Here is a 25,439-nt window from a genome sequence, read left to right as displayed (position 1 = left end):
GAATGTTTTGGGCAGTGGTGGGATATGTTGATCAGTGGTGGGATATGTTGATCAGTGGTGGGATATGTTGAGCAGTGGTGGGATATGTTGAGCAGTGGTGGGATATGTTTATCAGTGGTGGGATATGTTGAGCAGTGGTGGGATATGTTGATCAGTGGTGGGATATGTTGATCAGTGGTGGGATATGTTGAGCAGTGTTTGTCAGTGGTGGGATATGTTGAGCAGTGTTTGTCAGTGGTGGGATATGTTGAGCAGTGTTTGTCAGTGGTGGGATATGTTGAGCAGTGTTTGTCAGTGGTGGGATATGTTGAGCAGTGTTTGTCAGTGGTGGGATATGTTGAGCAGTGTTTGTCAGTGGTGGGATATGTTGAGCAGTGTTTGTCAGTGGTGGGATATGTTGAGCAGTGGTGGGATATGTTGATCAGTGGTGGGATATGTTGAGCAGTGTTTGTCAGTGGTGGGATATGTTGATCAGTGGTGGGATATGTTGATCAGTGGTGGGATATGTTGAGCAGTGTTTGTCAGTGGTGGGATATGTTGAGCAGTGGTGGGATATGTTGATCAGTGGTGGGATATGTTGAGCAGTGGTGGGATATGTTGATCAGTGGTGGGATATGTTGATCAGTGGTGGGATATGTTGAGCAGTGTTTGTCAGTGGTGGGATATGTTGATCAGTGGTGGGATATGTTGATCAGTGGTGGGATATGTTGATCAGTGGTGGGATATGTTGATCAGTGGTGGGATATGTTGATCAGTGGTGGGATATGTTGATCAGTGGTGGGATATGTTGAGCAGTGTTTGTCAGTGGTGGGATATGTTGAGTAATGTTTGTCAGTGGTGGGATATGTTGAGCAGTGTTTGTCAGTGGTGGGATATGTTGAGCAGTGTTTGTCAGTGGTGGGATATGTTGAGCAGTGTTTGTCAGTGGTGGGATATGTTGAGCAGTGTTTGTCAGTGGTGGGATATGTTGAGCAGTGTTTGTCAGTGGTGGGATATGTTGAGCAGTGTTTGTCAGTGGTGGGATATGTTGAGCAGTGTTTGTCAGTGGTGGGATATGTTGAGCAGTGTTTGTCAGTGGTGGGATATGTTGAGCAGTGTTTGCCAGTGGTGGGATATGTTGAGCAGTGTTTGCCAGTGGTGGGCTATGTTGAGCAGTGTTTGTCAGTGGTGGGATATGTTGAGCAGTGTTTGTCAGTGGTGGGATATGTTGAGCAGTGTTTGCCAGTGGTGGGATATGTTGAGCAGTGTTTGTCAGTGGTGGGATATGTTGAGCAGTGGTGGGATATGTTGATCAGTGTTTGTCAGTGGTGGGATATGTTGAGCAGTGTTTGTCAGTGGTGGGGTATGTTGAGCAGTGTTTGTCAGTGGTGGGCTGTCTTTTGTTGGTTTGGCTTTGGCTGTTATGGACTGTGTAGGGCCTATTTGGTAGTGTTTTAGATATGTTTGGGGTGTGCTGGGAACTGTTTGGGCTGTTATAGTTATCCTTAGCCAGGTTCAGATAGCTACAGATGTAGGATCTTAATTTGATCACCCTTTTTCAGGAGAAATGTCATGCAGGACATTTTAAACGTTTAGTGTATTTGAGGTTTAAAAATGATTTTGAATGTATCAACCTCTACAATAATGTCCATTAATTATAATCAACATTATAATTGACATTTCCTGTTGCTGCAGGATTAGAAGTGTAGCAAACTGGCTCAAATTAAGATCCTACATCTGTGTTAGGGTTCAGGTTTGGGCTGAACTGTCCTGACAACCAGAAATACTAGCTCAAAGAAACAAGGGACAGATAGGGGGAAAGGTCAACTGACCCATAAAAGCCATGATTTTTTTGTTCTGATGGCTAAATAACCAGATATAGTTTGGTGGACCCCCCATGTTTGTCTTGGTCTGGCCTGAGTCTGTGTCTAAGGAGGGGCAGTGGGCCTGAAGACCTTGGAGATGGCGGCTACTGTTTGGACAGCTGCTGTTGAGACATGTTTTTCTTAGTTTATCCGCGTTGCGCCGCGACGTCCTCTGTGCCAAAGTCACACTCCTCACCTTCACAGAGAGACTGAATCCAAACAGAGAGAGTAGGCCCTTGAGTGCCACAATATTTAATTGTTGATTCTCATAAATGGATGCCTGTCCACAAAAATACTGAATATGTTGTGCTGGAAATTGTGATATAAGTAAAGATGTTCCCATCCGTATTTTGAATTGTTGATACTGAGACTGTCAAGTGCTACCTCTTATGATAGATCTGTCTAGTGTCAAATGATAGATTCGTCTAGCTTCTCCTGAATCATAAACACTCCAAATGAATTTCACCTTAGCTGCCTTTTGTAGGAGCCAAACGTCTACAGTATGTCTCAGAACTGAACTGACGCCTGCAGCAGGCCCACTACCTTCCTTTACTCCTTGTCAGGATTGCCATAAACTATAACAAAACTACCTCAGTTTAAAGGTATCCTACAACCTCAAATAAAATCATGTAAACAATCAAGTGATAAAGGATCTAATCCACTGGGATTATATTTCCTAATAAAGCCAAGGAATGCATCTATAAGAGCCTTTACTGTAAACAATTATAGAAAACCATAACTTGGATCATAGGAAGGCTTCGTAGAGTGAACCATGTTATCTGGTAGTGATACACAAGTGATGCTTGGGCATGTGCTGTTTGATTTGTGAGACCAACAAAGAGATGGAGATGTGGAAACATTTACAGTAACAATAGTGCTCTTGCTCATTTGGAAATGCAGCATATAAATTGCAACCTTATCCATTTATGTTGACTTGGAGTAGCAGAGAAAAGCTGAGGGACCCCATACCATTCTCATGTGGAACGTTTTTTTTAACCCCTTGTAGCTTGCAGTTTATTTCAAAGCGGGTGCATGGCTTTCTGTTAGCTATTAAATGAATGATCTCTTAATCGGCATTTGTGCCAGTCTGTGTGATTCTACTCCCGTGCTGAAACGAGAGCCAGCTGGAGCTATGAAACGCTCAGTTCCCGTCACAGTAAATCACTGAATCGCTGAGTCATGCTCCCAAAAAGTGTTCTTTTAGAGCGTTGGTTGGTTATTATCTTTATGTTAAACCTTGGTTTTGGAGAGCATCAATGGCTAGTCCAGGGTCGACGTATCTGTGTTTATTTAGCTGCTAATAGCTAGCTAATGTGTAGGTTATACCAGCTCCAGCTAGCGGTGCTATCTCTTGGCAGGAACTGAAAGGAGAGGCTTTGCTGGCTGCTAACCTGGGGTCCAACAGCAGGGTGTGGGATGTAGAAGGCAGAGGGATGGCTTGACTGGGCTGTTAATTGTGTGTGTGTGTGTGTGTGTGTGTGTGTGTGTGTGTGTGTGTGTGTGTGTGTGTGTGTGTGTGTGTGTGTGTGTGTGTGTGTGTGTGTGTGTGTGTGTGTGTGTGTGTGTGTGTGTGTGTGTGTGTGTGTGTGTGTGTGTGTGTCTGTGTGTGTGTGTGTGTCGTCATCCGAATTCCCTCATTCCCTTGACCTGCCCGTCAATCCGTAACCCATAGCATTGATCTACACTCCAGGTCATAGGGTGCCGTGGAGAACAGCCTTGAATGTTAAAGCTTTGCTATTGTCCATCTCCCCAGACGCTCTGGGTTTGTTAGCAGGAGGAACTGTGGGTTCAGGGAGCAAGGTTGTTTGGGTGGTGCAGAAGTGTCTCACCATGTCACCATGTCTGTGTGTGTCCGTAGATCCCTATAACTAACTAACTCTATCTCTGTGTCTCGGTCTCTGTCTCTCTCTGTCTCTCTATCTCTCCCTCTCAGGTGGACCTATGGCAGCCCAACAGTGCCTCTCTGATCCGACACAATGCCACTGTGGACGCGCACGTGAGACGGAACGACACACGAGGGCTACGGACACGCCTCCAGAAAGAACACATAGATTTTAAGTAAGGGCTTAGAGACTATTCCATATTTCACCCTGAACAGTAAAGACAATGACCATAATAATACCAGAGCCATTCCTAGTCCGGTGCCTCCCCTGCCTCACCACTCCCCCTGTCGTTAACCCATCCACCCCCACAGGAAGAGGAACATCTGTTCGCCAAAAAGGGTGTCGCGAGGTGCCTTTTCAAAGCATACATGCACACACACACAAAACACACACACAAAATACGGACTACAACTCTATTTGCTTTCAAAAGCAGCCCTTTCATCTTTTCTCACCATCAATCATCACAATGATGGAGTTTATCAAAGAAGCCACAGCCAGAAATACTCCCATTGTCATCCATATCCTCAGGGAAGACTTTTTTTACTCCTCTCTCTCTCTCTCTCTCTCTCTCTCTCTCTCTCTCTCTCTCTCTCTCTCTCTCTCTCTCTCTGGCTCTCTCTCTCTCTGGCTCTCTCTCTCTCTGGCTCTTGCTCTTGCTCTCTCTGGCTCTCTCTCTCTTTCAATTCATTTCAATTCAAGGGGCTTTATTGGCATGGGAAACGTGTTAACATTGCCAAAGCAAGTGAGGTAGATAATATATAAAAGTGAAATAAACAATAAAAATTAACAGTAAACATTACACATACAAACGTTTCAAAACAATAAAGACATTACAAATGTCATGTTATGTATATATATATATATATATACAGTGTTGTAACAATGTACAAATGCTTAAAGTACACAAAGGAAAATAAATAAGCATAAATATGGGTTGTATTTACAATGGTGTTTGTTCTTCACTGGTTGCCCTTTTCTTGTGGCAACAGGTCACACATCTTGCTGCTGTGATGGCACACTGTGGTATTTCACCCAGTAGATATGAGAGTTTATCAAAATTGGATTTGTTTTCGAAATCTTTGTGGATCTGTGTAATCTGAGGGAAATATGTCTCTCTAATATGGTCATACATTGGGCAGGAGGTTAGGAAGTGCAGCTCCGTTTCCACCTCATTTTGTGGACAGTGAGCACATAGCCTGTCTTCTCTTGAAGAGCCATGTCTGCCTACGGAGGCCTTTCTCAATAGCAAGGCTATGCTCACTGAGTCTGTACATAGTCAAAGCTTTCCTTAAGTTTGGGTCAGTCACAGTGGTCAGGTATTCTGCCACTGTGTACTCTCTGTTTAGGGCCAAATAGCAGTTTCCTCTGTTTTTTTTGTGAATTCTTTCCATTGTGTCAAGTAATTATCTTTTTGTTTTCTCATGATTTGGTTGGGTCTAATTGTGCTGTTGGGCTCTGTGGGGTGTGTTTGTTTTTGTGAACAGAGCCCCAGGACCAGCTTGTTTAGGGGACTCTTCTCCAGGTTCATCTCTCTGTAGGTGATGGCTTTGTTATGGAAGGTTTGGGATTCGCTTCCTTTTAGGTGGTTGTAGAATTTAACGTCTCTTTTCTGGGTTTTGATAATTAGTGGGTATCGGCCTAATTCTACCCTGCATATATTATTTGATGTTCTACGTTGCACACAGAGGATATTTTTGCAGAAGTCTGCATGCAGAGTCTCAATTTGGTGTTTGTCCCATTATGTGAGGTCTTGGTTGGTGAGCGGACCCCAGACCTCACAACCATAAAGGGCAAGGGGCTCTATGACTGATTCAAGTATTTTTAGCCAGATCCTAATTGGTATGTTGAATTTTATGTTCCTTTTGATGGCATAGAAGGCCCTTCTTGCCTTGTCTCTCAGATCATTCACAGCTTTGTGGAAGTTACCTGTGGCGCTGATGTTTAGGCCAAGGTATATATAGTTTTTTGTGTGCTCTAGGGCAACGGTGTCTAGATGTAATTTGTATTAGTGGTCCTGGCGACTGGACCTTTTTTGGAACACCATTATTTTGGTCTTACTGAGATTTACTGTCAGGGCCCAGGTCTGACCGAATCTGTGCAGAAGATCTAGGTGCTGCTGTAGGCCCTCCTTGGTTGGTGACAGAAGCACCAGATCATCAGAAAACAGTAGACATTTGACTTCAGATTCTAGTAGGGTGAGGCCAGGGGCTGCAGACGTTTCCAGTGCCCGTGCAAATTCGTTGATATATATGTTGAAGAGGGTGGGGCTTAAGCTGGTATCCCTGTCTCACCCCACGGCCCTGTGTGAAGAAATTGGTTTTTGCCCATTTTAACCACACACTTGTTGTTTGTGTACATGGATTTTATAATGTCGTATGTTTTACCCCAACACTACTTTCCATCAGTTTTTATAGCAGACCCTCATGCCAAATTGAGTCAAAGGATTTTTTGAAATCAAGAAAGCGTGAGAAGACTTTGCCTTTGTTTTGGTTGGTTTGGTTGTCAATTAGGGTGTGCAGGGTGAATACATGGTCTGTTGTACGGAAATTTGGTAAAAATCCAATTTGACATTTGCTCAGTACATTGTTTTCCTTGAGGAAATGTACGAGTCTGCTGTTAATGTTGTTGGTTCCAAATATTGGGGAAGATGCCAGAGCTAAGGATGATGTTGAAGAGTTTTAGTATAGCCAATTGAATTTTTTTGTCTGCATATTTGATCATTTCATTGAGGATACCATCAACACCACAGGCCTTTTTGGGTTGGAGGGTTTTTATTTTGTCCTATAGCTCATTCCAGGTCATTGGAGAATCCAGTGGGTTCTGGTAGTCTTTAATAGTTTATTCTAAGATTTGTATTTGATCATGTATATGTTTTTGCTGTTTGTTCTTTGTTATAGAGCCAAAAAGATTGGATAAGTGGTTTACCCATACATCTCCATTTTGGATAGATAATTCTTTGTGTTGTTGTTTGTTTAGTGTTTTCCAATTTTCCCAGAAGTGGTTAGAGTCTATGGATTCTTCAATTACATTGAGCTGATTTCTGACGTGCTGTTCCTTCTTTTTCCGTAGTGTATTTCTGTGCTGTTTTAGTGATTCACCATAGTGAAGGCGTAGACTCTATGTCTCTATGTTTTTGGTTGGACAGGTTTCTCAATTTCTTTCTTAGATTTTTGCATTCTTCATCAAACCATATGTCATTGTTGTTCATTTTCTTCGGTTTTCTATTTGAGATTTTTAGATTTGATAGGGAAGCTGAGAGGTCAAATATACTGTTAAGATTTTCTACTGCCAAGTTTACACCTTCACTATTACAGTGGAACGTTTTACCCAGGAAATTGTCTAAAAGGGATTGAATTTGTTGTTGCCTAATTGTTTTTTGGTAGGTTTCCAAACTGCATTCCTTCCATCTGTAGCATTTCTTAATATTGCTCAGTTCCTTTGGCTTTGATGCCTCCTGATTGAGTATTGCTCTGTTCAAGTAGACTGTGGTTTTGCTGTGGTCTGACAGGGGCTGACTGTGAACACTCTGAGAGACTCTGGGTTGAGGTCAGTGATAAAGTAGTCTACAGTACTACTGCCAAGAGATGAGCTATAGGTGTATCTACCATAGGAGTCCCCTCAAAGCCTACCATTGACTATGTACATACCCAGCATACCCTTTCTCTGTCTCTCTCTCTCTCTGGATCTCTCTCTGGCTCTCTCTCTCTGGCTCTCTGTGTGGCTCTCTCTCTGGCTCTCTCTGGCTCTCTCTCTCTGGCTCTCTCCTCTCTTTCTCTCTCTTTCTCTCTCCTCTCTCTCTCTCTCTTGCTCTCTCTTGCTCTCTCTTGCTCTCTCTTGTTCTCTCTTTCTCTCTCCTCTTTCTCTCTCTCTCTCTCCTCTTTCTCTCTCCTCTTTCTCTCTCTCTCCTCTTGCTCCTTCTCTTGCTCTCTCTTTCTCTTGCTCGCTCCTCTTTCTCTCGCTCTCTCTCTCTTGCTCGCTCTCTCGCTCTCTTACTCGTTCTCTTTCTTTCTTGCTCGTTCTCTCTCTTTCTTGCTCGCTCTCTCTCGTTCTCTCTTGCTCTCGCTCTCTCTTTCTCTCTCACTCTCCTCTTGCTCTCTCTCTCTTGCTCTCTCTCTCGCTCACTCTCTCACGCTCTCTCATCTCTCCTTGCTTTGACTATTCATAGATGTATATTTTCTCAGTATGGGCCGGGGAGCCATAGAGATCTGAGGCTGGTGGGGTGATGGGTTTCAGTATTTACAGTCTGAGAGCGTTTGGGGGATAATTTGTATTAGATGAAAAAAGCTATGGGTGATGGGTTCACATGAGAGGGGACTAAAATCCCGCATCTTAGCTGGGAAATACAATTGTATGTAGTTATTCATAAGATGTCATGCATTCAAACACTTTGATTTATGTCCACATTTTTCTGTTTTGTCATCCTGTGGTCAATGTTAGCTGAGCTAGACTATGACAAAACGACTCTCATCTCATTTGTGAAGAGGAAAGTTTTCTCAAAGAATGTCAATGACAGATGTGGCCTTTCCTGATGTTATGAGAATAGTTTTGACCAAATAAGTGTCTCTCCACACTAGGACACGCTGTCTCTCCACGCTAGGACACGCTGTCTCTCCACGCTAGGACACGCTGTCTCTCCACGCTAGGACACGCTGTCTCTCCACGCTAGGACACGCTGTCTGTCCAAGCTAGGACACACTGTCTCTCCACGCTAGGACACGCTGTCTCTCCACGCTAGGACACGCTGTCTCTCCACGCTAGGACACGCTGTCTCTCCACGCTAGGACACGCTGTCTCTCCACGCTAGGACACGCTGTCTCTCAACGCTAGGACACGGTGTCTCTCCACGCTAGGACACGCTGTCTCTCCACGCTAGGACACGCTGTCTCTCCACGCTAGGACACGCTGTCTGTCCAAGCTAGGACACACTGTCTCTCCACGCTAGGACACGCTGTCTCTCCACGCTAGGACACACTGTCTCTCCACACTAGGACACGCTGTCTCTCCACGCTAGGACACGCTGTTTGTCCAAGCTAGGACACACTGTCTCTCCACGCTAGGACACGCTGTCTGTCCAAGCTAGGACACGGTGTCTCTCCACGCTAGGAGACGGTGTCTCTCCACGCTAGGACACACTGTCTCTCCACGCTAGGACACGCTGTCTCTCCACGCTAGGACACGGTGTCTCTCCACGCTAGGACACGGTGTCTCTCCACGCTAGGACACGGTGTCTCTCCACGCTAGGACACGGTGTCTCTCCACGCTAGGACACGGTGTCTTTCCACGCTAGGACGCACTGTCTCTCCACGCTAGGACACGCTGTCTCTCCACGCTAGGACACGGTGTCTCTCCACGCTAGGACACGGTGTCTCTCCACGCTAGGACACGGTGTCTCTCCACGCTAGGACACACTGTCTTTCCACGCTAGGACACGCTGTCTCTCAACGCTAGGACACGCTGTCTGTCCAAGCTAGGACACACTGTCTCTCCACGCTAGGACACGCTGTCTCTCCACGCTAGGACACGCTGTCTGTCCAAGCTAGGACACGGTGTCTCTCCACGCTAGGACACGGTGTCTCTCCACGCTAGGACACACTGTCTCTCCACGCTAGGACGCACTGTCTCTCCACGCTAGGACACGCTGTCTCTCCACGCTAGGACACGCTGTCTCTCCACGCTAGGACACGGTGTCTCTCCACGCTAGGACACGGTGTCTCTCCACGCTAGGACACACTGTCTCTCCACGCTAGGACACGCTGTCTCTCCACGCTAGGACACGCTGTCTCTCCACGCTAGGACACGGTGTCTCTCCACGCTAGGACACGGTGTCTCTCCACGCTAGGACACGCTGTCTCTCCACGCTAGGACACACTGTCTCTCCACGCTAGGACACGCTGTCTCTCCACGCTAGGACACGGTGTCTCTCCACGCTAGGACACGGTGTCTCTCCACGCTAGGACACAGTGTCTCTCCACGCTAGGACACACTGTCTCTCCACGCTAGGACACGCTGTCTCTCAACGCTAGGACACGCTGTCTCTCCACGCTAGGACACGCTGTCTGTCCAAGCTAGGACACGCTGTCTGTCCAAACACTGTCTCTCCACGCTAGGACACGCTGTCTCTCCACGCTAGGACACACTGTCTCTCACGCTCTGTCTCAACGCTAGGACACGGTGTCTCTCCACGCTCTCCAAGCTAGACACGGTGTCTCTCCACGCTAGGACACACTGTCTCTCCACGCTAGGACACGGTGTCTCTCCACGCTAGGACACAGTGTCTCTCCACGCTAGGACACGGTGTCTCTCCACGCTAGGACACGCTGTCTCTCCACGCTAGGACACGGTGTCTCTCCACGCTAGGACACGGTGTCTCTCCACGCTAGGACACAGTGTCTCTCCACGCTAGGACACACTGTCTCTCCACGCTAGGACACGCTGTCTCTCAACGCTAGGACACGCTGTCTGTCCAAGCTAGGACACACTGTCTCTCCACGCTAGGACACGCTGTCTCTCCACGCTAGGACACGCTGTCTGTCCAAGCTAGGACACGGTGTCTCTCCACGCTAGGACACGGTGTCTCTCCACGCTAGGACACACTGTCTCTCCACGCTAGGACGCACTGTCTCTCCACGCTAGGACACGCTGTCTCTCCACGCTAGGACACGGTGTCTCTCCACGCTAGGACACGCTGTCTCTCCACGCTAGGACACACTGTCTCTCCACGCTAGGACACGCTGTCTCTCCACGCTAGGACACGCTGTCTGTCCAAGCTAGGACACGGTGTCTCTCCACGCTAGGACACGGTGTCTCTCCACGCTAGGACACACTGTCTCTCCACGCTAGGACACGCTGTCTTTCCACGCTAGGACACGCTGTCTGTCCAAGCTAGGACACGGTGTCTCTCCACGCTAGGACACGGTGTCTCTCCACGCTAGGACGCGCTGTCTCTCCACGCAAGGAAGCGCTGTCTCTCCACGCAAGGACGCGCTGTCTCTCCACACAAGGACGAGCTGTCTCTCCACACAAGGACGAGCTGTCTCTCCACGCAAGGACAAGCTGTCTCTCCACACAAGGACGCGCTGTCTCTCCACACAAGGACGAGCTGTCTCTCCACACAAGGACGAGCTGTCTCTCCACACAAGGACGAGCTGTCTCTCCACACAAGGACCCGCTGTCTCTCCACACAAGGACAAAGTCACTGGTCTCTCAGCTTAGTTTTCTTACTTGAATAAACAAAGTTATGATAAGAGGAAGATCATCAAGACTAAAATGTATTAAAAAAAAAACATGACCCTAAAACACACTGACGCTCCTCTCGCCACAGGGTGTACATATCTAACCTTCAGAAGGAAATTGAAAAGCAGACGGGACATCGTTCTTCCCGCAAGAGGAGGTCTGAATCCCAATATGACTATGAGGTGTACCACTCTCTGGAGGAGGTAGGTGGGAGACACACACACATACACACACACACTTTTCACCCCAAACCCACAGCTCTTTGCTGTTTATTTCTCTAGAGAAACCTGGAGTCTATGAGATGTGTGCATTTGCATCCAGCTTCCTGAATGTTGAATCTATGATCCCCATTGTCACGGCCCGAATGCATTCCACTGTGAGATAGGGGGAACCAGGGAGCCTTTCCAACTGCCTTCACCAACCCATCATTACACAGCGTTGAACCCATCCTCACACACACATACACACTCACAGGGCTGAGACGCACACACACACACACACACACACACACACACACACACACACACACACACACACACACACACACACACACACACACACACACACACACGCACGCACACACACACGCACGCACGCACGCACGCACGCACGCACGCACACACACACACATCAATGATCTACGATTTACACTGCTCATACATCTATACAAAAGGCAGACCGTATCAGTTGGTTTCGGTATTCAAATCAAATCAAATGTATTTATATAGCCCTTCTTACATCAGCTGATATATCAAAGTTCTGTACAGAAACCCAGCCTAAAACCCCAAACAGCAAGCAATCCAGGTGTAGAAGCACGGTGGAAAAACTCCCTAGAAAGGCCAAAACCTAGGAAGAAACCTAGAGAGGAACCAGGCTATGAGGGGTGGCCAGTCCTCTTCTGGCTGTGCCGGGTGAAGATTATAACAGAACATGGCCAAGATGTTCAAATGTTCATAAATGACCAGCATGGTCAAAATATAATAATCACAGTAGTTGTCGAGGGTGCAGCAAGTCAGCATCTCAGAAGCAAATGTCAGTTGGATTTTCATAGCCAATCATTGAGAGTATCTCTACCGCTCCTGCTGTCTCTAGAGAGTTGAAAACAGCAGGTCTGGGAAAGGTAGCACGTCCGGGGGGAACAGGTCAGGGTTCCATAGCCACAGGCATAACAGAAACTGGAGCAGCAGCACGGCCAGGTGGACTGGGGACAGCAAGGAGTCATCATCCCAGGTAGTCCTGAGGCATGGTCCTAGGGCTCAGGTCCTCCGAGAGAGAAAAAGAAAGAGAGAAAGAGAGATCATACTTAAATTCACACAGGACACAGGATAAGACAGGAGAAATACTCCAGATATAACAGAAGGACCCTAGCCAACCGACACATAAACTACTGCAGCATAAATACTGGAGGCTGAGACAGGAGGGGTCAGGAGACACTGTGGCCCCATCCGATGATAGGGCACAGGGCCAAACAGGCAGGATGTAACCCCACCCACTTTGCCAAAGCACAGCCCCCACACCACTAGAGGGAAATCTTCAACCACCAACTTACCATCCTGAGACAAGGCAGACTATAGCCCACAAAGATCACAAAGGCACAACCCAAGGGGGTGGCAACCCAGACAGGAAGAGCACGTCAGCGACTCAACCCACTCAAGTAACGCAAAACTAAACATGGCCCAGGAGTGTCGGAAGACTTCCAGTTTGGTGTGGCTCCATTTCCATTCCAATTTTCTGGAAGCTTGCTTCAGAGCTTGGGTATTTTCTGTATACCAGGGAGCTAGTTTCTTATGACAAATGTTTTTAGTTTTTAGAGGTGCAACTGCATCTAGGGTATTGTGAAAGGTTAAATTGAGTTCCTCAGTTAGGTGGTTAACTGATTTTTGTCCTCTGATGTCCTTAGGTAGGCAGAGTGAGTCTGGAAGGGCATCAATACATCTTTGGGTTGTCTGAGAATTTATAGCACGACTTTTGATTCTCCTTGGTTGGGGTCTGAGCAGATTATTTGTTGCGATTGCAAACGTAATAAAATGGTGGTCCGATAGTCCAGGATTATAAGGAAAAACATTAAGAGCCACAACATTTATTCCATGGGACAAAACTAGGTCCAGAGTATGACTGTGGCAGTGAGTAGGTCCAGAGACATGTTGGACAAAACCCACTGAGTCGATGATGGCTCCGAAAGCCTTTTGGAGTGGGTCTGTGGACTTTTCCATGTGAATATTAAAGTCACCAAAAATGTGAATATTATCTGCTATGACTACAAGGTCTGATAGGGATTCAGGGAACTCAGTGAGGAACGCTGTATGTGGCCCAGGGGGCATGTAAACAGTAGCTATAAAAAGTGATTGGGTAGGCTGCATAGATTTCATGACTATAGAAGCTCAAAAGACAATTTTTTTTTTTGTAATTTAACATTTGCTATTGTAAATGTTAGCAACACCTCCGCCTTTGCGGGATGCACGGGGGATATGGTCACTAGTGTAACCAGGAGGTGAGGCCTCATTTAACACAGTAAATTCATCAGGCTTAAGACATGTTTCAGTCAGGCCAATCAAATCAAGATTATGATCAGTGATTAGTTCATTCACTATAACTGCCTTTGAAATGAGGGATCTAAAATTAAGTAGCCCTATTTTGAGATGTGAGGTATCACGATCTCTTTCAATAGTGGCAGGAATGGAGGAGGTCTTTATTTTAGTGAGATTGCTAAGGCGAACACCGCCATGTTTAGTTTTGCCCAACCTAGGTTGAGGCACAGACATGGTCTCAATGGGGATAGCTGAGCTGACTACACTGACTGTGCTAGTGGCAGACTCCACTAAACTGGCAGGCTGGCTAACAGCTTGCTGCCTGGCCTGCACCCTATTTCATTGTGGAGCTAGGGGAGCTAGAGCCCTATCAAGCACATGTCATATCTTAAGTATCTAATGTGATACATCTTGAACCTTTTGAAGTGGGCCAAAAACATCCCTTTACATTCATCATTTGTATGAAGCATGTCCACACTGTTCTCCACACACCATACTTTCCACTCCCTTCGTCCAGGGCTGTTAGATTAAGGGGTTGTATAGTTCAGTGTGTTAGATTAAGGGTCTGTATAGTTCAGTGTGTTAGATTAAGGGTCTGTATAGTTCAGTGTGTTAGATTAAGGGTCTGTATAGTTCAGTGTGTTAGATTAAGGGTCTGTATAGTTCAGTGTGTTAGATTAAGGGTCTGTATAGTTCAGTGTGTTAGATTAAGGGTCTGTATAGTTCAGTGTGTTAGATTAAGGGTCTGTATAGTTCAGTGTGTTAGATTAAGGGTCTGTATAGTTCAGTGTGTTAGATTAAGGGTCTGTATAGTTCAGTGTGTTAGATTTAGGTGTCTGTATAGTTCAGTGTGTTAGATTAAAGGAAAACATAGGGGTAACTGAGTGGGTGTGAAGACACATGGAAGGAATTGAATGGTTATATTACCAAAAGGGGGACCTACATGCTATCAGCTCCAGGATAAGTGTGTGTGTGCGTGTCAGTGTGTGTGTGTGTGTGTGTGTGTGTGTCGATTCCCCCATGGAATTAGCTACAACAAAGATTTACTGCCGTGCTGCCTGGCGTGAAATGTGCAAGGCCTACTTTTATAGGATGGCCTATCCTGGTGACTTGTTATCTGATAGGCTGGCCTACCCTGGTGCCTTGTTATCTGATAGGCTGGCCCATCCTGGTGCCTTGTTATCCTCATTCTTATGACTAAATGACCATATCATGAGTCTTTTAGCTTTTTGAGTTTCTCTACTCAGATCCAGAGTTGGATGTTTGAGATGAACAGGACCCATCCTCACCTGGTGGACATGTTCTCTATAGGGAGGTCATATGAAGGCAGGCCCCTCTATATACTTCAGGTAGGAGACACACACACACACACACACACACACACACACACACACACACACACACACACACACACACACACACACACACACACACACACACACACACACACACACACACACACACACACACACACACACTATGCTGGTTAACTGACTGTTGTCCTGTCTTGTTAGCTAGGAAAGAGAACACGGCCCTATAAGAAGGCCGTGTGGATAGACTGTGGGGTCCACGCCAGAGAGTGGATCGGACCAGCCTTCTGTCAGTGGTTTGTCAAAGAGGTAAGTTCCTTTCGTCTGCCTTGACAAGTCCTTGAGGGAAGCAGTGTCTGCTCTGCTGTTTTTACCTTGCTTTCTAATATGAGACTTGTCCAGGACTGTGGTCTTGGATGCTGGGAGCTGGGAGCTGTGCACCTCTTGAAACAAGTTAAGACACAGGACAAACCATTCCCTAAGGGAGAGGAATGATAAAAAAAAAATCTCAATATTAGGGAATATTTTTGATTATTTTTGTTACTTACTGCAGGCAACATTGTAAATCACAGTGTTTGAACCTTTTTAAACCTGTGTTCCTCTGTAGTCAAATTAGTCCATAAGTGAGTAGTTTCACAATCCAAATTATCTAAACAACACTTTGGTTGTTGAACGTCTCCAAAATAATAGCTGGGAAAGCTGCTGCCTGCTGTCTGTCTCTGGTGTTGTCTGTATCTGGTGCTGTCTGTCTCTGGTGCTGTCTGTCTCTGGTGCTGTCTGTATCTGGTGCTGTCTGTATTTGGTTTTGTCTGCTGATGTCTGTCTCTGGTGCTGTCTGTCTCTGGTCCTGTCTGTCTCTGGTGCTGTCTGTCTCTGGTGCTGTCTGTCTCTGGTGCTGTCTGTATCTGGTGCTGTCTGTCTCTGGTGCTGTCTGTATCTGGTGCTGTCTGTATTTGGTGCTGTCTGCTGATGTCTGTCTCTGGTGCTGTCTGTCTCTGGTCCTGTCTGTCTCTGGTGCTGTCTGTCTCTGGTCCTGTCTGTCTCTGCTGCTGTCTGCTGCTGTCTGTATCTGGTGCTGTCTGCTTCTGTCTGTCTCTGGTGCTGTCTGGTGCTGTCTGTCTCTGGTCCTGTCTGCTGCTGTCTGTCTCTGGTGCTGTCTGTCTCTGGTGCTGTCTGTCTCTGGTGCCGTCTGTCTCTGGTGCCGTCTGTCTCTGGTGTCGTCTGTCTCTGCTGTCGTCTGTCTCTGCTGCTGTCTCTGGTGCCGTCTGTCTCTGGTGCTGTCTGTCTCTGCTGCTGTGTCTAGTGCTGTCTGTCTCTGGTGCCGTCTGTCTCTGGTGCTGTCTGGTGCTGTCTGTCTCTGGTGCTGTCTGCTTCTGTCTGTCTCTGGTGCTGTCTGGTGCTGTCTGTCTCTGGTGCTGTCTGCTGCTGTCTGTCTCTGGTGCTGTCTGTCTCTGGTACTGTCTGTCTCTGGTGCTGTGTCTGGTGCTGTCTGTCTCTGGTGCTGTCTGTCTCTGGTGCCGTCTGTCTCTGGTGCTGTCTGTCTCTGGTGCCGTCTGTCTCTGGTGCCGTCTGTCTCTGGTGTCGTCTGTCTCTGGTGTCGTCTGTCTCTGGTGCCGTCTGTCTCTGGTGCCGTCTGTCTCTGGTGCTGTCTGTCTCTGGTGCCGTCTGTCTCTGGTGCTGTCTCTGGTGCCGTCTGTCTCTGGTGCCGTCTGTCTCTGGTGCTGTCTGTCTCTGGTGCCGTCTGTCTCTGGTGTCGTCTGTCTCTGGTGTCGTCTGTCTCTGGTGTCGTCTGTCTCTGCTGCTGTCTCTGGTGTTGTCTGCCTCTGGTGTCGTCTGTCTCTGCTGCTGTCTCTGCTGCTGTCTGTCTCTGGTACTGTCTGTCTCTGCTGCTGTGTCTGGTGCTGTCTGTCTCTGGTGCTGTCTGTCTATGGTGCTGTCTGTCTCTGCTGCTGTGTCTGGTGCTGTCTGTCTCTGGTCCTGTATGTCTCTGGTGCTGTCTGTCTCTGGTGTCGTCTGTCTCTGGTGCCGTCTGTCTCTGGTGCAGTCTGTTGCTGTCTGTCTCTGGTGCTGTCTGTCTCTGGTGCCGTCTGGTGCTGTCTGTCTCTGGTGCCGTCTGTCTCTGGTGCCGTCTGTCTCTGGTGCCGTCTGTCTCTGGGGCTGTCTGTCTCTGATGCCGTCTGTCTCTGGTGCTGTCTGGTGCCGTCTGTCTCTGGGCCTGTCTGTCTCTGGTGCTGTCTGTCTCTGGTGCCGTCTGTCTCTGGTGCTGTCTGTCTCTGGTGCGGAATCACTACTATATGCATCAGTCAAACTCTCTTGTCAACATAGTGAACATCTGTCAAATGTAATTGCACAATGTTGTAGACATTTCAGAGGGCCTGTTCAAGATTAAAACAATGTGAAACATTGTGTAACCTTTGGCTCTTGAACACACCCCGGACGTTCAGTTGCATCCAATCACCACCAGCATGACTTATCAATATCCTCTGCAGTTCAGATAATTTGTGGAACTATCATAACTACCACACACACACACACACACACACACACACACACACACACACACACACACACACACACACACAAACACACACACACACACACACACACACACACACACACACACACACACACACACAGTACACACACCCACACACACACACACACACACACACACACACACACACACACACACACACACACACACACACACACACACACACACACACACACACACACACACACACACACACACACACACACACACAGTACACACACCCACACACACACACACACACACACACACACACACACACACACACACACACACACACACACACACACACACACACACACACACACACACACACATACACACACACATCCCAACACACACACATTTCTGGCTGTACTCTGTTGTATCCTGTCTCTGTTTGGACCCGTTACAACCATTTCAACAGAGAGCAGGGAGAGTGAAGCGTCACACATGATTAGGTCAAATGGAATCCACCCAAACTAGCTTGAAATGCCAGACCTCTACTATAACATTGATAGACCATAGCATATCATGTCTATCAGGGGGTTATGTAACTCCAGATGAGTGCGTACAAGGAGGGTATTGAGAGACATTGAGAGTTACTCTTATGACGGAGAAGACCAATGTGCTTTGGAGGTAAGTAGCGTTAATATCTAACTTTGGCCACTTGGGGGCAGAGCTCTGTCTCTCTACAATTCTACAGAATCAGATTAACCTTGGCCTGAGCCTGATTACCGTGAAGGTACAGCATTACCTGACCAACAATCTGCTTTCTCCAATCCTCCACTGGAGCCTGAGTCAATTAACCCACTCCTGGGGTAACGTCTGTCTGTCTGTAGTAGCCCTCTACCACAGTGACACTGTTTAGTCACAGGTGTGTCTTATCATTGGCTAATCCTCTGCCATTACCCCACTGGTCCCCTCAAACAATTATTGTAAAGACATACAATGGAGTGTGACCACTCTTGGGATAGTTTGGGATCGTTATGTATCTGCGTCCAGTATGAAGGAAGGTAGCGGTCTTTTTTTATCCTAAAGTTGTGCGTTGTTATTTTTTACTTATGGGTGGTCCGAGGAATCGAACCCACTATGCTCTACCAACTGAGCTACAGGTGACCACTTACTGCCTACATTCTCCATTCCCACTCCACACTACCTTAGTACTATTAAATATGAATTATTATTCACCAACTGGAAAGTATTCTGACTGGTGAAATGCACAGGTGATATAACTTATGGTTCATTGTGATCCTGTTACCTGTCATGGTATTATAAACCTGTTGTTGTTGTTGTAGGCTCTGCACTCCTACCAGTATGACTCTGTGATGAGACGACTGATGAACCAGCTCAACTTCTACATCATGCCTGTCTTCAATGTTGACGGATATCACTTCAGCTGGACTACGGTAGCTACAAATACCCCCCTCTCTCTCTCTCTCTCTCTCTCTCTCTCTGCCCTAGATAGCATTTGACACAACATATGTATTTAAGGAGACATGTTATTAATATCTTCATAGCTACTTTGTGTCACTGTTTGCACCGTATTTGGACAGACTATGGTTGCCAGTGGTAATTATTTTTGCCCCCAGGATCGTTTCTGGAGAAAAACCAGGTCCAAAAACGCCAAGTACCACTGCAGAGGTGTTGACGCCAACAGGAACTGGAAAGTCAAGTGGTGTGGTGAGTTTCTTTTTTAATCTATCCTGTATGGAGGCCCCAATAATGAAACTATTTGAGACACAGTGCTGTGTGTGTCTCCTCTCTCTGTCCTCTGGTTTTCCTTCCCATACTGTTGGGAGATGTCTCCTGGCGCTCTGCCTGCTTAATTAGTGTAAGCTGTGGATTAAATGTTTGTGTGGTGATGACACCACCCGTTTGATATGATTTTGGTGGTGCTGGGCTGGGGGTGGTGGGGTCCTCTGGGGGGGTGGGCTGGTAATTCATCACTCAGGGAGGGAGGTTGGTTTCATGTGTGGTAATTGGAATCTGAAACGAGAAAGGGTAGATATTTACAGCAAGAAAAGAGAAGGAGAGAAAGGGTAATATAGGGTAATATATAAGGGCGCAACAGAGTAATATAGAAAGAGCATGTGATACTAATTATCTCCAAGGTCTGTACAAGACAGAGGCTGGTGTTAAAGATATTCCCACATGTAGCAGATATGGCAATAGGCCCTGAGTTTTTCCTGACCACGGGACCTAACCAGGAAAACTCTGGGCCCTTAAATCAAACCTGCTACAGTACATTAGATTATCCAGCTGCTGTAAATGCAGGCTAGAATACAGTAAAAGATCCAATGCCTTGACCTTTAACCTTTAACCTGACCAGGAAAAACTCTTGGCCCTAGCTATCGCATGAAAAGAGGCCCTAATTATGAGAATAGGCAATAGGCAAATGGTTACTGAAGCATTTGTTTTTTTTCTGGGAACCAATCATAGACTCTCAATGTTGGACGATACCAGGGGTAATTTTCTGTCTAATTTGAATCCGTTAATTAATTTAGGATATTGTTTATCACGCTGTTTGAACTATACATAGACATGGCTCATTCCCTGTTGGATTTGTATATGCAAATATTAATTAGATCCAGGGTTTTGAGGTGCTGCTTGTTGCTCACGGGCAAATCTCTTAGATCAGCTCAGTCTTGTCTGTCAGCAGGTTACACCAAATTGAGTTTCTCACATTTATTTTTGGATTACTCATTTACACCATTCAAGGAGACATACTGTAGTTGGAGGGTTTTGTATATTTGTGGATAGAATACATGCATATTGCAAAGCTATGAGAAAGAGAGAGAGGCCATTTTGTGAGTTATCATGTATAAAACAATTGTTAACAGGCAGTGACAGTAACATTTTGAATTGATAAAATGTCAACAGGCTGTGTGGAATAAAAATATGTCCTGGTGTGTTTCTGATGTTGTACCTCCCATTTACCATGACCCATTTTGTCATCTAGCAGACGGCAGACACTCTCACCCTGAGCAACTTACTTTACACCAAATGCACTGAAATAAGGAAGCTGAAACAGCGGCATTCCAAAATGTTTGTGTATGGTATCCTCTCCTATATGTATCTGTTGCCTGGTGTAAAACGTTCATCTATTTTAAATTGTCACATAAAATAAAATCAAACCTAACCCAATACTAATATCCTATAAAAAAAATGTTTTGGGTATAATTCCAGTATAAACTTGTGTATCCTCTCTGTATGTACACCCCTTAATACTGTATGATCATACTAAGTTACAGTACCTGCCCTGTTGTTGTTCCCCCTGCCAGAGGAGGGTGCATCCTCCCAGCCCTGTGATGACACATACTGCGGACCTTTCCCCGAGTCCGAGCCGGAGGTCAAGGCGGTTGCCAAGTTTCTGCGGAAGCACAAGAAGCGTGTCAAGGCCTACATCTCCATCCACGCCTACGCCCAAATGTTGCTCTACCCCTACTCCTATAAATACGCCACCATCCCTAACTTTAACTGTGTGGTGAGAGACAGATCTGTGACCACAATCAATCAATGAATCAATGTTGTTGCAACACATATCGGAATTGAATAAATCATTGGAATGTAATGATTGTTTAACCCCTCTTACAGGAGTCAGCTGCACACAATGCAGTGACTGCCCTGTACTCTGCCTATGGAGTGAGGTATAGATATGGACCTGCCTCCACCACCCTGTGTGAGTAAAACATACGCTCTACTTCCTGATAATTATCTTACTTCAGCAGAACACTGGAAAACACTCCGCAAACTTTGATCGCATAATATTAAGATCAAATATTAGAATTCCTCCCATACACATGTTTACCTGTGGTAAAATCCCCTACTTGAATCCAAACTGTTTTATTTGATGTGACTCCAACAGATGTCAGCTCAGGCAGCTCCATGGACTGGGCCTATAGGAACGGGATCCCTTATGCCTTTGCCTTTGAACTGCGGGACACAGGCTACTTTGGCTTCCTGTTACCTGAAGCCCTGATCAACCCCACCTGCACTGAGACCATGAGAGCAGTGAAGACCATCTCATCAGGCCTACTGAAGAAGTGTGAGACAGGGATGCATGAGCTGGACAGGGAGAGATATCCATATCTTTGAGATATACAGACAATTATCTCTGCATCTGCGGGCGGCAGGTTATTGTGTCAAAAAGGATTATGCAAGCCTTAAAGGGATAGTTTGGGATTTGATCTACTTACCTAGAGTGAGATTAAAATGTTTATGTATCTGCATGCAGTTTGAAAGAAGTTGCTACCTAGTGTTAGGGCAATTGCTAACTTGCTTTAGCGCAATGACTAAGTCTATGGGAACAGCTAGCATGCTAGCTGTTCCTATAGACTTCCAGTCATTGCGCTAATGCTAATTAGCATTGTCTCTTGAAATTATCTCTAACGTCCTTCATATTGGATGCAGATACATACAAATCCCGAGCTATCCCTTTAATGTTTACCCAAGAGTGGTCACACTCCCTTTTATGTCTGTATGTTAGAGGCTATAATAGTGGTACTTGAAAATGACCTCAAACAATTATTTAGAGGTCAGATGACATAACTTCACCTTGAACTAAAATAACTCAACTATTTACAAAGTGTACAGTTGACATAAGCACTTGAATGCCATTTTCAAGAGACTGATATTGCATTTCACAGCACTTTTTTAAAACCAAGACTTTCCCTTGAACTTACTGTTTTCACCCTTCAAAACGTCACTATCTGGAGCACCATCAGCTAAGTGCTCTAGATGTCTTCCAAATGTATTTGACATTAATTGCGGTAGAACATCAGCTTATTTAGCAAAGCAAATTTAGTTTCTATGGTACAAACAACAAGAATGCCTGTAGTATCATTAAAGGGATTGTTCACCCAAATGACAAAATTACACATTGGTTTCCTTACCCTGTTAGCAGTCGATGGACAAGGTATGACGGCACTCAAAGTTTTAGTTTTGTTTAGCTGGCCAGTGTTTTGAAATACTAACTTTTATCTAATGCAAGTCAATGGTACATATATTAACATTTTCACGCTTCATGTCCAAGTCATCCTAAAGTATCAAAAATGTATTGTGTAACTCAATTAACTTACTAACAGATCATTTGGACATGAAGCGTGAAAATGCTAATATAGCTACCAGTGACATGCAATAGATTTTTCCACTAATGCAAAAAAAGTTAGCATTTGAAACAGTGGCCAGTTATACAAAACCGAAGCATGGGTTGCTGTCATACCTTGTCCATAGACTGCTTAACTGGTGAGCAAATGTGTCATTTGAGGGAACTTTTCCTTTAACAAACTGCCTTCAAATGGACTTTACATCTCTTTATGCTTTTCAGTTGCTGACTTATATAGTCAGTGGTAAAGGACACATTTCTATCATTTTTTAAAGAGGAAATGTTTACTTTTGATAGAAAGTGCCCAGGACATTTACTGAATTGTAATAAACAGAATTTCTTTTTTATGAGGTTGTCACATGTGGATACTTTCGTTGTCATTACTAACATTATACAATAACATAGTTTGACGTAACAGGAGTGTAATATCATGTGTGGTAGTGTAACAGGGATGCAGCAACATATGTTTTCAAGGGAAGCAATGAAGCAAGTTCACAAGGTCCAAAAAACACATTGGCTCAACCTCCTCCCAATCTTGTCTCTTGCAGTTTTTTGTTGTTGAGAACTGTCTGCTTTTGTTATTTCCATAGTAATGAGCAAGTGTCTGTTTTCCCCTGTAAGTCTAGCTTGTTATTAATTCATTCTAACAAGACCCAGCATGCCGTGTTTCTGGGGCCCTGCAACTACACACTCATATACCACCCCGTTTAATCCAATCATTGTGTATTTGTGCAAACAGTTGCTGCCCACTCTCACAATTGACAAAGATTAATTTGGAGCAATTATTATTCCAATTTGATGTGGATGACAATGATGACTTGGCACCAGATAGATCAGAGTTAGGTTTCTTTCTACTTCTAAAGTTGGTGTTCTCCCTCCCTCACCCCGCCACCCCAAAACACTCTTGGTCACAACGCTAAATCATTAATGAAGAAGGATCCTTGTACTAAATGTTTTGTCTGTCTCTTTGCTAGACATCCTGTGTGTGTGTGAGAGACTGCATGTGTGAGACTAGTAAGAATGTAGTGGGATTGTCCCTCTTGCCTCCCACCTGGGTGTAAAGTGCTAGTAGTTGCTCTGGAAAAGCAACCGAGACACAGAGAGACGTTCATCTTCAAAATTGTCAGGTGATGTTCCAGTATTGACAGATTTAGAGGTGTCAGGGTTTTTCCATTCCAGGTTTAAATAAAAGACTAAATGCTTTGCTACCACAGTATTATTTCTCTATCATATAGTTTTTAACTGACGCAAAATGGTAAGGTAAGAGTGCCAATTTCAATAGCAGCACTTTGTGTGCCAGTGAGCAAATCACAGCTGTTAGCTTCAATTGTGATCAGGTACTCTCTTCCATAGTGCCCCCCTTAGCTGACACTACAGTTTTGGTTGCCTTTCACTTCTCAACAAGTAAACAACATCATGGCTCACTTTCAAGAGTGCAGCATCACCGTCCCTTTGGTGAAACGACTTGACTGCAGGGACCAAACAAAGGAAAAAACTGGAGTAGTATTTTGTTCAAATCACATCAAATCAAAAATCACATCAAATTTGATTGGTTACATACATGTGTTTAGCAGATGTTATTTTGGGTGTAGCGAAATGCTTGTACTTCTAGCTCCGACAGTGCAGTAATATCGAACAAGTAATATCTAGCAATTACACAACATATACCCAATACACACAAATCTAGCAAAGGAATGGAATTAAGAATATAAAAATATATGGTTGAGCAATGAATAAGATACAGTAGAATAGCATAGGATACAGTATATACAAATGAGATGGGTAACACAAGATATGTAGACATTATTAAAGTGACTAGTGTTCCATTTATACAAGTGGACAGTGATTTCAAGTATATGTATCTAGGCAGCAGCCTCTATATGCTAGTGATGGCTGTTTAACAGTCTGATGGCCTTGAGATAGAAGCTGTTTTTCAGTCTCTCGGTCCCAGTTTTGATGCACTTGTACTGACCTCGCCTTCTGGATGATAGTGAGGGTGAACAGGCAGGGGCTCAGATGGTTGTTGTACTTGAAGATCTTTTGGCCTTCCTGTGAAATTGGGTGCTGTAGGTATCCTGGAGGGCAGGTCATTTTTCCCCGGTTATGCATTGGGCAGACCGCACCATCCTCTGGAGAGCCCTGCTGTTGCAGGCGATGCAATTGCTGTACCAAGCGGTGATACAGCCTGACAGGATGCTCTCGATTGTGCATCTGTAAAAGTTTGTGAGGGTTTTAGGTGACAATCAACATTTCTTCAGCCTCTAGGTTGAAGAGGTGTTGTTGTGCCACACCACACTTCACCACACTGTCTGCGTGAGTGGACCATTTCAGTTTGTCAGTGACGTGCACGCCGAGGAACTTCAAGCTTTCCACCTTCTCCACTGCGGTCCCGTCTATGTGGATGGAGGGTGCTCCCTCTGCTGTTTCCTAAAGTCCACGATCATCTCCTTTGTTGTGTTGACGTTGAGTGAGAGGTTATTTTCCTGGCACCACACTCCCAGAGCCCTCACCTCCTCCCTGTAGGCTGTCTCGTCATTGTTGGTCATCAAGCTTAATGAGTGTTTGTTAGATTAAACATTCAAAAATAAATTTTGTTTTCATTTTTTGTTTTGTTTGATCATTTAGGGCCTTATGCAGGAAGTCTGATGTGTGCCTCATTGTGCAGGTGTTTTTCTTCGGGATGGCCCCCCTGTGATGTCAGATAGATCCCCTCTCTGAGTGGTCTGTCCAGGTAAGTGTCACCTCTGGTTGAGAGGACCCAGGGTTCTACAGAGTGCCCCTTAGGTTCCCCAGTAGGAGGTTGTCTTTAACCCAGCATGCCTTAGTAAAGGTGTCACAACACATGACCATTGCCTAGATGTGTATGACCTTATAATGTGAAAAAGGGCCTTACAGTTCAATGTTACAGAATGGAGACTCACAGGTTCTTGTCAAGCTCTGCTGTTGATTTTATGTTTGATAGCCCCTTATTATTTACATGAAATATTACCAGAAATAATCCCAA

At 45.5% G+C, this 25,439-nt stretch overlaps 1 protein-coding gene across 2 annotated transcripts in view; it reads left to right on the top strand.

Annotated features, from left to right (window-relative positions):
* LOC118373164 (carboxypeptidase A6-like) overlaps positions 1–23,567 on the top strand; it is a 47,750-nt gene extending 24,183 nt beyond the window's left edge. Inside the window, exons 3-11 of one of the 2 annotated variants that reach the window (XM_052483730.1) lie at positions 3,778–3,902; positions 11,049–11,163; positions 14,736–14,837; positions 15,003–15,107; positions 18,627–18,737; positions 18,921–19,011; positions 20,613–20,815; positions 20,926–21,010; positions 21,197–23,565. In XM_052483730.1, coding sequence (XP_052339690.1) covers positions 3,778–3,902; positions 11,049–11,163; positions 14,736–14,837; positions 15,003–15,107; positions 18,627–18,737; positions 18,921–19,011; positions 20,613–20,815; positions 20,926–21,010; positions 21,197–21,426 — 1,167 coding nt within the window. In that variant the 3' untranslated portion in view covers positions 21,427–23,565. Of the gene's footprint in view, positions 1–3,777; positions 3,903–11,048; positions 11,164–14,735; positions 14,838–15,002; positions 15,108–18,626; positions 18,738–18,920; positions 19,012–20,612; positions 20,816–20,925; positions 21,011–21,196 lie in introns of both variants that reach the window. The other variant, XM_052483731.1, reaches the window with a different exon arrangement.
* Positions 23,568–25,439: the final 1,872 nt, after the last annotated feature.

Source organism: Oncorhynchus keta, chromosome 28 (assembly GCF_023373465.1).
Source record: "Oncorhynchus keta strain PuntledgeMale-10-30-2019 chromosome 28, Oket_V2, whole genome shotgun sequence".
NCBI lineage: Eukaryota > Metazoa > Chordata > Actinopteri > Salmoniformes > Salmonidae > Oncorhynchus > Oncorhynchus keta.
The sequence above is the reverse complement of the archived record's forward strand: the minus strand, read 5'-3'. Positions and strand labels throughout refer to the sequence as shown.